This window comes from Hemibagrus wyckioides, linkage group LG17, assembly GCF_019097595.1.
Source record: "Hemibagrus wyckioides isolate EC202008001 linkage group LG17, SWU_Hwy_1.0, whole genome shotgun sequence".
NCBI classification, from domain to species: Eukaryota; Metazoa; Chordata; class Actinopteri; order Siluriformes; family Bagridae; genus Hemibagrus; species Hemibagrus wyckioides.
This window is the reverse complement of record NC_080726.1, coordinates 15,596,891-15,611,652: the sequence shown is the minus strand read 5'-3', so window position 1 is coordinate 15,611,652 and position 14,762 is coordinate 15,596,891. Positions and strand designations below refer to the sequence as shown.

General features: G+C 39.9%; 1 protein-coding gene across 1 annotated transcript; it reads left to right on the top strand.

Annotated features, from left to right (window-relative positions):
- Window positions 1-1,281: 1,281 nt before the first annotated feature.
- Window positions 1,282-11,265, top strand: trarg1a (trafficking regulator of GLUT4 (SLC2A4) 1a). Its single transcript, XM_058413670.1, has 3 exons — window positions 1,282-2,334; window positions 7,817-7,943; window positions 9,439-11,265. Exons 1-3 carry the CDS (start codon window positions 1,951-1,953, stop codon window positions 9,444-9,446), a joined length of 519 nt encoding a protein of 172 aa, XP_058269653.1. The 5' UTR covers window positions 1,282-1,950; the 3' UTR covers window positions 9,447-11,265.
- Window positions 11,266-14,762: the final 3,497 nt, after the last annotated feature.

Genomic DNA, 14,762 nt, shown 5'->3' with positions numbered 1-14,762 from the left:
AGACTGTAACTGAAGAATCTGTAGTATGCGGTAAAATGCCTGATATATGAAATAGCCTGCTCACTGTCAATTAGCTTTCAGGAAATTCCCCTAATTCCCCTAAGACAATATTTAGATCTTCATAAAGGTTCTACATGCTGTTCATATTACTGGAATCAGACACTTGGCTCTGAGTTTGTAATGCTGCATTATGAACTGTGATGTTAAACATCACCTGCCAAGATTCAAAACTAAAAAGAAAAATGTTAGTCTTTTTGTTATAAGCTTTTCTTGGTGTTTTCCCCTGGCTGCTTTGAGACAGATGCAGATATTATGTGCACAAAATAAACAGACTGTATAAGCTATAAAAAAAAACAAAAAAAAACAGCTGGTCTATAACAGCTTCAGCAGTCATCCAAGATGTCTAGGCTTTGTGCTGTAGGTAGACCTCTGGATAAATATCTGGTACCTGCCACTGTGTTACTAGAGATCAGTTAAACACAAGGTATATTTGACGTTTCTATCATCTTTTGCTTCATTATTATTGGGATTTTTATGTTGCCGTTAGACACCACTGCCACAGTTTGCACACCCACACAGGTCTGAACCAGTTATATACAGTTCATACACTATAAACCTCAGAGCTCTTGGGTCCAGGGTTTGAGCCTAAGCTCTGATTACTGTCTACGTGGAGTTATACGCGTTCTCCCAGGGCTGTGTGAAGTTTCACACGTCCTCCCCTTTAATCTTCCTTTGGCTAACGCATAAAGTGTGTCAAAGATCTTTTGATTAAAAACATCACATTGACATGGGCGTTAACTGCATTTATTCAGTTCTCAATTAAACTGTAAATAAACTTTACCTTACAGAATGATGAATAGCTTTTCTCACACCTCTTTCCAGAGGACTTTAGAAACATGAATGATATGATGAACATGATTTTATTCTATTGAATTTTATTCTACTGAACTTTAGAGTTACATTATTTGGATGCAAAATATTAGGTTAGGTGCTACAGAAGCAAGATTTGCCTAAACGCGTTGGACAGGATTTACAGCAAAAATAATAAACAGCAATAACAATGAGGATTTCTTTGTCTCCTAGAAATACTATGGGGATTTTTGCACTCATTTGTAGACTAAAGCCTTGTAGATTTCCTATCAAGATAATAATTCTACTGATCTTAGAATCTGAAGCTTTCATGTACAAAAATGATTGAAACTGTCCAGTTAACTGTTTCAGTTGGACTGAAATGTTAGTAATGATGTGAGCGATAGGGAGTGCCTCTCTGCACCTTTGTCCATGGGGAGAGTCTGGACGCAGAGGCAGCGCGGGTGCTGATGGGAGGAACAATGCACAATCCTGTAGTGAGTAGTGTGCAGTGAAGTGAAGTAAAGCAACTCACGCAGTCTCCTCATCAGCAGCTTTAAACAAAACAAAGCCGAAAGCCCGCGGCGCGACACGCAGCTTCTGTTCTCTCTCTCTCTCTCTCTCTCTCTCTCGCACTGCGTTTGTGCGTGTAGAAAAGTGGCTTTTTTACTCGCAAACACCTTCATATCTTGTGCAAAGAGGAAAAGTGATGATGGTGCGCTTTGGTGAATGACTTCTATTCCTCTGCGCTTTTTGGTCCTGAATCGCTTTGGTCTAATAGCTTTTTAAGTGAAAAGGGCGGATTGAATGGAAGAGCTGATCTGAAGGTCCGGGGAAGAGGAAATGAGCAGATGTGAATGGGAGAACACTGACAGCCTACAGTTCTCCGGATGTTGACTGATCCTTCGAGCGTCTAGTGGATGCTGCAAGTGATATTTATTGGTAGGATCTGTTTTTTATTGGGAACTAGACCAATGCGTAAGTGAACTGCAAATGATGGAAGTTTAGCGCTGCATCATTACTTTCTACACCGGTGCTTCTAGAAAACGGAAGTTTTTTTTTTTCTTTATCTCATTGTGAACTGATTTTCGGAGGTGAAGCATGGCCATAAACACCGACAGTGAGTTTGAGAAGACGGGTCTGGCTGAACGCGGTAGGGTGCAGCAGGAAACGGAGAAGCTGCTGTGTGACGGCGGTGCAGGAAACGGGCTCAGCATGTCCACCTCCGGGACACTCACTGTGGACGTAGAGAAAGGAGCCGAGGGCGAGCAGAACGGCCATGGGGGACCACAGAGATCAGGCTCAGTGGTGCAGCTCGCCTCGGCACCCCTGTCCTCCTCCAGACCAAGCCTGAGCCGCACCTCGTCCACCGGCAACGCGGTGCATGAGCAGCCCAAACCCAAAGACTACCTGCTGCTGGTCATCCTGTCCTGCTTCTGTCCCGTCTGGCCCGTAAGCATCGTAGCGCTCGTGTATTCCATCATGGTAAGAAAAGATGCATTTTTCCCCACATTTGCGCGTCTTTCCCAGTATTTCATATTTAATATAATAATAAGTGTGAATTTATATAAGATAGAAGCAGATGTACATCAACCACTTATCAAATATCACTGTGAAAAACAACCCTTCTCTTGTCAGGTACACTACTGTTACCTTGTCTACCTTTAATATCCATTTTCACCTGGAAACTTGCAAATAGTGTACTTTTAAAAAGCTTAAAAAGGGAAAATAAATGGGTGTAATTACCTTTTAGAATAAAGCTATACTCCATCACCTTTCTAGTTTAAAGATCCACAGAAAAGCATACTCTTGATGGTCCCACTTGAGAGACTAGGAGTGGTACTTTTCTCTGAGAAGGTAATGTTAAAATAATCAAGCTGTGTTGAATTTACTCTTACACTGTAAACACCTACATGTACTAATGCTAAAATACATTTCTCATCTATGACTCCCCATTCCAGTTAATTCCATATTGATGTGCCTAGATCATTTGCACAGCTAAGTACGCACAGTCCATATGATTTATCTCCGTGCTACACACTGGCTTGGTACTGAGAGAACATTGCTTCTCGCATTCACTGTCCAAACCTTAAGCAGATTGACTCTCAATTTAATCTCATGCATTTTAGGATGAGCACTTAGGAGGAAAAAAAAAATAAAATAAAATAAATGATCTCTTACTAAGTTCTTACTATGTAATATTATATACAGCAGTTTTCTAGGTAGAAAAAAATTGTACTGGCCACCAGCAAGCCCTGGCTGCTTACATCAAATATCCAAAATGTGCCAAGATGTCTTTCCCACTGTAATCATTTATTCTTGCAGTCTCCAACAGGGAATCATAACTCATAACAGCCTCTCATTTAGAGTAAGAGGCAAGATGGTAGTGTTGGGTGCGGCTCCATGCATTGCCCCGGTCTGTGTGTGTGTGTGTGTGTGTGTGTATAGTCTTGAGAGAAATGACTCCACTCCACACTCTCATAAGAGATGTTGAACCAAATGGTCTTCCCCTGATGTTAGTGAATCAGAAATAGTTATTTATGGGAATGCCCATTTGACTCAGGCTAGTCTGAAAGAAACACTCGGTGAAGAGGGAAATTGAATATCTGCATATTGGAAATTGGATCTTTAAAAGGAGAATAGGAAAACTCCTTTCTCTGCGGTATCCTTCTCTTCATTTTTCTCTATCCTGTTTTGAGGATTTCCAGTCATACACAGCCAGTGACCCATTTGGATTTGGAACTTTAATTTCTATTAACTATCCCTTTTTTTTTTTTACTAATCTACATTATTTTGGTGTGGAGAAGAATAAAAAGAGTGCAAGAGAATTATTTCCTAGTTTTCCCTGAGTACACCAAACCTTCACTTTGGGATCTAATGTGTCTTTGCTGTCCTTGTGCCTATCATTCTGTCTCTACAGGGAAAATGGAGAGTTGTCTCCCTAGAGAAATGCAAAGACAGATTGTTTTGAACTGCTGTATCAGCAGTATCATGTGCATGCAGTAACTCCAATTGCTGCAAATGAGTAAAGTTAGAATCTGCTCTACTTTTCACTGACACACTGGGGGGAAATGAAGACATGATACAAGAATGCATAAGGATGCTTTTTAGCACTTTTCCACACTTCCACAAAGGCACAGTTGTTAAAGGCATTTTTAGTTTCCAGATATACAGCTATTTGGAACGACTTTCTGAAAGAGAAACACTCCAATGTAGGGGTTTAGATAGGACCTTGAAGAGCTCCTTGAGGGACAAACAGAAGAGTGCACTGACAGGACTTGGCCTAATGATTATTTGAATTGTTTGTTAGGGCTGATATTGTGTTTCAAATATGGCTTTCCCACCAACCACAATTATCTAAACATCCTCAGCCTTTTCACCAGACAACTGGAATCAAAAGGCTTAGGCTTTGGATTCTTACTCCATCAGAGGAGAAGAAAAAAGAGCTGGCCTTTACTAACTCAGTAGTAGAAGTAGTTGTTAGTCAGCGCTCAGGCACAGAAACAACATTCACACCCCGTTAGATGCTAGCAGGGGTCCTTTACACATCATCTTAGCTATTGCAGACAGTGTAGGAGAAAAAGCGAGGCAGAGAACAGACAGTGCATTATCAAGGTGTTTCTGGCTAGTGCATTATCAAAGACTCCTGAGACAAATTGGAAAGCAGAGAATATGGTTGGTTACAGAGATCAGTAAGATGTATTTGCAAGTTGCAGCTCATGGTCGTAGGCAGGATCCCATTACTAAGTCCATTTATTGGACTGAGCAAGGTTTGACATAAAGGGGAAGTCAGAGCTACAAGACTGCATGCTAGGCAGAATTGTCGGTGAGTTGTGGCTGTCAGAGCTGCAACAAAACCCACTCATTTGTGTTCACGTTTCCCTTCTGTTTTATTTCACCTCGTAGTATGACCTGATCAGTAGAACGAGAACCTTTCCAGCAACGGATGACTCTTAAAGTAAAAGCTCTGCAGCTGCAAACAAATCAAAGCTAAGGAAAATGATAATGCCTATCGAGCAATTTATCCAAGCTGCACAGTTTGAAAATATATTTGCTGAGTTCTTCCACTACTATTGAACCATCACATTTTAGATGCTCGGTATCAGTGAGATCATGTTTCTAGTGCACCTGCTCATGTACTGACCGCAAAGGCTTTATGTACAGTAAGAGAGCTGAGTCAGTGGTTGACTGAACGGTGTGAGGAGCTCTTCCACTGCTTCAGTGAACTATTACTTGGTTGTCACTTTTGCTTCTGACCTTTAACAGGGCTGTTCCTGCCATTATTAATGACTTAAGCCTGAAAGAAAATACTCCTTCACCATAGCAGGGCAATATCGAGGGGCAAGGGCATAAATGGTTGCACTGCAGCAAAGCCAGAGAATTTCAAATCCATGAGGAAAATATTCCTGGAATAAAGATATCCATTAATCACACTGTGGGAGGTAATACTGATCCTCTTCCTTGCGGAAAAAAACACATAAATCATTAGATTCCTGCACAGCTAGCGTCTCACTGCTCGCACAGTTATGAAAAACATGGTTTATATTCAAAGCCTAATATAAAAGTTAGTTACACTCTTAAAAAAATATATCATTAACCCTCCTAGATTTCTCTTTTGCGGGCTTTCTCATAAATCTCTCAAGGGTTCTCTCTACAGGAAAAAAAAATGAAACCAACCCTTTATGTGTCAGGTTTTATCTTTTACCTCTTTACACAATGACGCTATCTGTACCTGCCTTCAGATTTAAATCTGAAGTGGGTGTGGCTTAAACCTGGATATTTATGGTAGAAAATTCCAGAGGCAGATATTCCAGCATGTTAGCATGGTCTGTGGAATTTGCCTTTAAAATATCCTCAATCTCAGTTAGATTTCGTAATTGGTCTTAACTAGAGATGTAGAGTTATTGTTTTTGTTTATTTGGTTAATGAGTTTAGAAACAGAATGAGTTTAATTCATTCTGTTTCCCAAATTATAAACACACGAGTAATCTAACTTAACTCACCATGACCCTGCCCAGGCATATTTTTGTATATGTTTAGTACGCATTAAACATGTGTTCATTCAGAATAATGTATCTGTGATTGGCTACAACCCTGGAAGATATTAAGTTTTGGCTTGACACCATTACATTACCTGTATCCCCTCTTATAACCCGTCTTATTATAAACCAGAGGAGATGAAGGATCTGAGAGGTAAATGGCATTTTACTTTGCACAGTATTTCAAGAACTTGAATTCTCTTGATTCAAAGCACAAAGGTGGCTTTTGGCTCTGATTGTAGTAGAAGATCAATAAAGCTTCTTTGCGCCAACCACACATATCTCTGCTAAGATGTCAGAGCTACTCTGCAGCATTTGAAACTCAGTATAGTGATGAGCGTTTACAAATTCCTCCATTCCAATATATACACACTGTGTAGTATAAAAGTAGAATATTTCATAATCAGGAACTGGGGCTGTGGTTTCAGTGTCTATGGTTCCAGTGAACTGCACCACTAGCGCAGCTTGTGCCTACACAGAAGATATACAACGTTCAATTCAATTCAAAGTCTGGACACAAAGGATCACTCTTCTCTCAGAAACAGAGCTATTGCTCATTGGCTGTGTGAGGGGGGAGAGATTCTCACTCTGCTCAGGAGCAGTTTGACAGAGTGGTAATTCAATCCCCTGCTGTAGTGACCCAAGCAAACACACCTGCAATGCTGAGATGGAGTATAATAGGGGGACATGGTGTGTATAGAGTCCAGGATAAATAGAAGAATATAAGACTTGTCTAGTAATTACCTAGCTGATTGTTAAATCTTAAGCTGGGCCATGGATCAAATAAAAACATTTCATTACAACAAAAAGGATATTGCTTTCTGCTGTAGATGTTAACATATGGAGAAGACATCAAATGATAAGTACTAAAGTATTAAATAGAATCCCAGCACTAGGACCTATTCTCTTGTTTGGAGGACCACACTGCAGTAGGAAAGGTCATGAAAAGATGAACTCTCATACTGAAAAAAGATAAAGAGATTTCTTTTATTTATTATTTTATATTTATTCATACAAACTAAAACATATACATAAGAGTAGTTTTCACTGGGATTACAATTTAATCTTATTCAATGAACTATTGAAAACAGAGATGAACATTTACCACAATATGTTTTACCCCACATATTTTTTTTTCTCTGTGGCTGAGAATTTGGCCTGATGTCAAATTGTCTAATTGATGACTCCTGATGTATGCATCAGAGGATGTGAACGATTTATATTTCTTCTGAGATCAGCAATGAACTGCAGGAAAAAGGCATCCATTTCACGTCTCTTTGCCAAAACTGTGTTCAGCACCACGGACAGCGACAGCTTGTCGAAAGGCTTGCCAGTTACTGCTCTTCTGCATCTGCTGGAAGATTTTTAAGGTTATATCACATCATTGAGCATGTAAACAGAGGTATATGGGTAATGGTATGCATGGAAAGTGTGTTGTAGAGTGAGGTGCCTTTGTCAGGGGCTTTTTTTTCCAGCTGTACTGCTCTGTATCGATTGCTTTAATGCAGTCTAGAGGGGCTTTCCCCAGAGTGCACTGAAGCGCTAATAGGAAGTGGTGGCATAGGGTCCCTGTTAACGAGAATACATAGTCATCAGGAAGCTCAGCATGTCTCCCCATCACTGATGACGGTTGTGGCAGGACACATAATAGCACCTTGCTGTTATTTTATTCTCTAGAATAAAAAGCTGGCTTGTGTCTAAACATAATGAGATTCCATACTCTCAGCTGGGAAGAAATCCTAGTCAAAATGACTTCATCCATCTTTACGCAGTGTGAGATAGTGTTCAGGTGCTGCTCTTTGTTAGGTTGCTACTGTAATGGCAACTCATACATATTTGAGCAATAAGCACTTTGTGATCTTTGTGAGACCTGAGAGTTTTCATGGAGATTTTGCAACATTCTTTATCGTTCTGTCTTTTTCATTCAGTCCAGAAATAGCCTACAGCAGGGGGATATCGATGGGGCAAAACGTCTGGGTCGCCTGGCTCGCCTACTCAGCATCGTGGCTATCATCCTGGGCCTGGTCTCAATTATTGTTTACGTCGTGGTGTCAGGTACTACACACTCAATGCACTTTATCCTGCTCGTTTGTCATTCTTTGTGGTCCAATACAAGTCTGTCAAAAGACATTATCTGGGGTAGGAAGTCTAAACCAGACTTAAATTATTAATACATTTGATTTTAGTCATTAGCTGAAAACAATAACTGTAGTAGAAAATATATAATGAAATAAACTGCTTAAACAATCAGTGAACATTGATGAGGATTTGAGAACAGTGGGGTTATACCATAACTCACAATACATAAAATAACAAAAGGTCATGATCTTCAACAAATATTAAAAGGTAAAAATATGATCTCAGTGATTTTAACTGTGCCATGGATTTTGGTGCCAGACCAAAACTGTTATTCTGAAACTGCCTATCGTCTGGAAATTTCAGACATGACAGTCTGTAGAGGTGACTCAGACTGGTGCAAAATAAAAAAATAAAGCTTCCAGGGAGCAGCAGTTGGATGGAAACAGCTTAGTGATGAGAGAAGACAGAGGAGAACTGTGAGGCAGGGTGGAGTACATATCTGTCATGAAGGATATGGCAACAATATGGAAATAATCAATCTTTATAAATGTGATGAGCTATAAATCAAAGAATGTACAATACATCATACCTTAAGGGCGATGGGCCACAACAGCAAAAGACCACATCAGGTTCAGCTCCTTTCAACCAAAAACACTAATCTGAGGCTACAGTGGACACAGTCTCACCCAAACTGGACAGCTGAAAACTAGTCCTAGTCTTTTTCATTTTCAGGTGTCCAGATTCAGTGAGCATGTGCACATCTATGTAGGTCTTCTGCTGTTGAAGGTTTAACATATTGATCTTTATGAGATGCACTTATTCTCATCACGGTTGTACAGAGTGGTTCTTTTGGTTTGCTATAGCCTTCCTATCAGCCTGAACCCATTCTGGACATTATCTTCTGCCCTCTCTCATTTCTAACCACAGAATGTTCTGAAATATTCAAACCATCCCTTCTGATATTAACAACCGTATATATAACCAACATATTTTCCCTGTGACTAATGTTTGATGTGAACGATAACTGCAGCTCTTGATCTGATGAACTGTGCTGCTAACAAATTATTTGGTGATTGTATAAAACGGGCAGGGGTACAGGTGATTATTTTTTCCTAAGGGTATACACTGAGCAATCGAGCTTCTGATGTAGAAGTGACAGCCCAGTTTGGGTGCAGTTGATCATGTCATACAAAATGAAATTTAACCCTGAATTAGTAATTATTGTGAGTAACAAGTGAGCAAAACGTAACATCGCTTCCTTCCCAAATACACTTAAATTGCATTAAATGTGCAGCACCAACCACTATCACTCATGGTCTTATATTTAAGTGTCACTGAGAAATGTAGCTCGTTACTACTCACTGCTTGATAATATTATATAGATACATTTAGAGATTACAGCATGAGGAAAGTCAGTGGATGGATAATTGAATGACAGATAACTGAGTGTGTCTCTGCTTTCTCTCTTCAGTGAGCTAAAGAACGGGAAGACCCATCTGACGAGAAACAACCATCTACAGCAAAAAAAATCTCTACTGTGTAATTAGAAAAGATGAGATCTTTCGTATAAAATGACCTACAAAACAAAAAGAAACTAAAAGGAGTGTAGCAAAAATAAGATCTATTTACAGAGAAATGACATGCATGCTATAAGTTAACGTGTGCTTGATAAAAATAAAAGAAAACACAACTATAGGTTTAAAACCAACAGTGTACACCAAACACTGTTCCTCTGACGAAACTGACTGAAGATGATGCCGAGGATGAGAGCAGAACTCTTCAGCGAGATGGGGACCTCGAGCTACAAGATGCATTCTAACGTTATATTACTCCTGAAATATCCAGATGCACAGATATATTTGCAATATAACTCTTCACATATATTTTATGTAAAGATTTGTATGACAAGATGAAATGAACTTGGGGAAACAGGAGAGTCTTAGCTTTGCCGGATGTGCCGGACTTGAAAATGGAAACGATGATGAACGGGAGGAGTGGTTTTGTTTTACGTTCTTTATTTTGTAGCTTTTGATTCATGAAGAATGAACACTTGCATGTGAAAAGCCGAACATCATCTCCTTTTAGAAAGACTGGCGTTTTTTTGTTTTTCATTTGTGGGCAGAATTGCACACACTACATGACCGGAGCTGGTCTTGGCACGGATGAGCTGATTCTCTTGGCCTTGCTTTTGGAAGTGGTGCGAGTACTAAGCACTGAAACGCATGCCGAATCCCCTTTCCCAAATAAATCTGAGTTACCTGCTGAAGCATGGACAAACGTCTAGAGGCATGATGAGGGCAGGACCACTTCACCGTGCTCTGTGCCAAAGCCCTCAGAGCTGAACTCTACCCACAATCACTGAAACCACTAGTGCAGAATGCCACTCTAGCTCTTATGGACTCTTAACTTGTATACGTATGCTATATATCCATATACTTATCAAACTATTTAGGCATGCTGTAGACAGACAGTACATCTGTTTGCTAATTTCTCTCTCTCTCTCTCTCTCTCTCTCTCTCTCTCTCACACACACACAAAAAAAATGCCATTTTAATCTTAAAATTGAATTGTTTCTCTGATATGACACAAATTACAGTATTTCTTGCATCTCTGCAACCATTAAAAGAGTTAAATTCTAGACATCTAGATCTAGCTGTTAGGCTTTTTCCTCATAACTGGAATACATGACCATTTTCTCATTCTGTTCAAGTATTTTACTGCCCCATTCAATGATTTCCAAGCACTTTATTACCTGAAGCTTTTCAGGATTTTTACACCAGATTACACCAATGATTCTCTTCACATTGATTAGCAAATTTATGTATTTTTCTCTTTGATATATTGCCTTGTTTTTCTTTTATTTGTTTTGTACAGGTAGAGACTGTTAGCATCTACAAAACCACCCAGAATCACTAATCACTGGATTCTGTATACCGTTTTACCTCATCCACTGTTTTTCTGTCCCTACTGTGTGTGTGTGTGTGTGTGTGTGTGTGTGTGTATGCGTGTGAATGTAAGAGTTAGAAATGCTATGCTTTGCTCTAAGCTGTGGAACATTTAGACAAACACAGCTCACTTATATCTGTTTCATACATCAGGTACTTACTGTACATTCATGTGCAGTGCCAATATTGATGAGATGCACAAGTGCTGCTATGTGTCTAAAACTGTGATTTTTTTTTTTTCCCCCCTTCAATGGTTTATGGTACCTTGGTTCACTTTGGATATGAATTTTCATTTCGTAGATTCGTTGCGTACTTCTGCATGGGTGGAATAAATGTTAACGTGCATGGTCTAACACCGTGTCTGATTACTTATTCTCTAGCTTTTATTAAGTGCAGTGAATTCAGAATGGGAGGGGGGACTGCCAGTACACACAGAGGTTATTATGCTTTTCTCTGACAAAGGCTTACGCCATCACAATCACACACGCACAACTATTTTTCACAGTCGGTTTGTGGGAAGGAAGAATGCACGGATCAGTAAAACAGCTATAGGCTGATTTTAGCATTTTATATGCAAGCTGCTGGCGCTGATCTTTTAAAGCTCTCGCTGTAACACACGCGTACCTACAACAATTACCCAAGTGAAATTATGGTCATTGTGTCAAAGCATGATTTCCACTTTCTCATATCTCAAATCGCAGGTTGAAGTGATCATTAAGTAGACAAGCATTTAAAATTAAAATCAACTAAACTATTTCTATGATTTAATTCATATGAGAAGTTACAAAGATGATATCATTTGCTTCTAGGTACAGAGGAAATGGGATTAATTCTACAGTGTGGTTTATTGCAAAAAAAACATTTTCAGAACTCAGATGATTTAATCTTTCATAAAGGGAACATTTCTAAAAGGGAAACTTTTAGAACAGGAACCCGAAAGCTTCATCATATCAACTTCTTCTTTGGGCTTTTCCCTTCAGGAGTGGCCACAGCGAATCATCTCTCTCCACCTATCCTTATCTTCTGCATCCTCAACACTTGCACCCACTAGCTTCATATCCTCATTAATTACATCCATATACCTCCTCTTTGCCTCCTGCCTGGCAGCTCCATGTCCAATATCCTCCTACCAATATACTCACTCTCCCTCCTCTGAACATGTCCAAACCATCTTAATCTGGCCTTCCTAACTTTGTCCCCCAAACGTCCAACATGAGCTGTCCCTCTGATGTACTCGTTCCTAATCCTGTCCAACCTTGTCACTCCCAAAGAGAACCTCAACATCTCCAGCTCTGACTCCTGTCTCTTCCTCAGTGTCACTGTCTCTAAACCATACAGCATGGCGGGTCTCACCACTGTCCTGTACACCTTCCCCTTGATTCCCGCTGATATTTTTCTATCACACGGAACTCCTGACACCTTTCTCCACCCATTCCAACCTGCCTGCACTCGCTTCTTTACCTCTTTCCCACACTCTCCATTACTTTGGACTGTTGACCCCAAGTACTTAAACTCCTATACCTTCTTCACCTCTTCAACCTGTAATCTTACTGTTCCACTTCCCTCCCTTTCATTCCCACTTTATCATATCATCTAATCTATGTTAACAACAAATGTTTACTTTATTATTAGCCTTAGATTATCTACAACAGCAGCAGACCACATCAGGTTCCACTAAGGCAAGAGCAGGAATCTGAGGCTATTATGAGCAGAGACTCACTAAAGACCACACCAGGGTGAATGTTTTTTTCTAATTCTTCTGCTGTTGTAGCTCATCCACCTCAGGGTTTGATGTGTTGTGTGTTCTGAGATGCTTTTCTGCTCACAACATTTGCAAAGAGTGCTTATTTGACTTACTGTAGACTTCTTGTACACTCAGATCAGTCTGGTCACTCTGTAGACCCTCTGCTCACAGGATGCTTTTAGTTTTTCACACCATTCTGTTTAGACTTTAGAGACTGTTGTATGAACATCCCAGGAGATTTCTGAAATACACAAACCAGCCCTTCTGGTACCAACAACCATGCCAGAATTAGTCACAGAAATTCCTCATTCTGATGTTTGTTGTGAATATTAACGAAGGCTCTTGACATGTATCTGCATGATTTTTCTACACAATAATAAAACTGCATGAATGGCAAGGTGTACAAGTGGTCAGTGAGTGTAAGCATGTGATTTGAGACATTACGTTACATAACATTAGTTTATATAGTTGTGGGTCACATGGTGCTATGCTGCCTCCACAATTAACATTGGCATTGCACCATGTGGACACACTGTGTTCATTTCTGACGACTTGCACAAGCAAAGCTCCAAATAACAACAGGATAAATGCAGCAGCCTTCTTTCATACATGTAAACATACAAGATGAGGGGCTTTTTGGGTCGACAGGCAACATGACTAACCGGGAGAGCTGAAACACCTCTTTAATCTGATTGGCTGAAGTATGGTCATTTGTTGTTTTCCGGAGACTGGGAGGTCTGGGAGTTTCCCCTGTGTACAGAGCTTTGCAGAAAGAGCTTTGAAAAAAAGTATTACAAAAATTACCTTAAAATCACTCACTGTACCTTTAAACACATTACCTGAAAACTACAAACTCCTCTGTGAGGTTCTAAGTGAATAAGATTAAGTGTTGGGTGCTTTTAAATCTAATGTGAAGCTGAGGAATCTTCTAGCAACCTCTCAGTGCTGAGAAAGCTTTAAGAACAGTGCAATGTGTAAGATGATTGATAATCTGTCCATCACAAATCCATCAGCTTCTAATCTATTCATCTCTTCACTCTAAGCAACTGGAAAGCCTCACACAGGCGTCACACAGGAAGTACAATCCAGCAGTGTTTAAACTATACAACATAACGTCAGGTTGAAGAGATTTCCCATCAGCCCACACACACACCCATGCTTCCTCCTCCATGTGAGAATAATGAGAGGGAACAAGTCAGTCACTGTAATATGATTTCCTTTTACCTCCTGCAATGAAAGCCAGGGCTCCAAATATTTTTATTTATTTTAGCTTTATTTCAGGAAAGCGTATCGAGCGAAAGCAGAAAGAGTGTGATACTGCTGTGACCTTTAGATAAAGCACCAAATGGAAAGAGCATTGTTTCAGGACTGATGACTCTGTCTGTATTAAAACATTTTAGAGCACAGGACTGACTCAGTATAAACCTGCATGCACAGGGACATGCTGATGGAAAACAGAATTTCCTGAGTATTCCTACTATTATACCTTGTGTAGTAGCCATCAATATGCACATTTGGATAGAGGTAGATGATTTCATTTTCTCTAACCAGGTAGGAAATAGTTGCCATTCCATTTAATTCCAAAGATGTTCAGTGAGTTTAAAGCTCGGTGCAGGACACTGCTAAAACATTGACATGCTGGAACACTTCTGAGATTTTTAGTTCAAGTGAAGGGATTTCTTACCTATAGCATACAAATAACATTTGATACAATTGTGTGCTTTCTAACTTTGTGGCAACAGATTGTGGAAGGTACACATGGGTGTGATGGTCAGGCGTCCACAAACCTTCGGGAATACGATGTACCCCAGAGCACCTTGCTATGCAACATGGACTCCACTTTGCTCCAATGTGTTCCACTAGAGGTAAAGTTTAATATGTAGAATGTGTAGCAGGAGACAGTGTGATGGGCCACCATGTGTTACATCATCAGGCTCTTCTTTCTGGAAGAATGGATGAACATCAGAAAACTACATTCATGCACTCAGTGTCACCGTCAACCAACGCAGTCCAACTGTAACACCTTTTTTTGTGATGATGTGTGGAATAAAGGTTACCATTTTAATCTAACAGCTTTTTTAAAGAAAGAAAAAAATATATACCCCA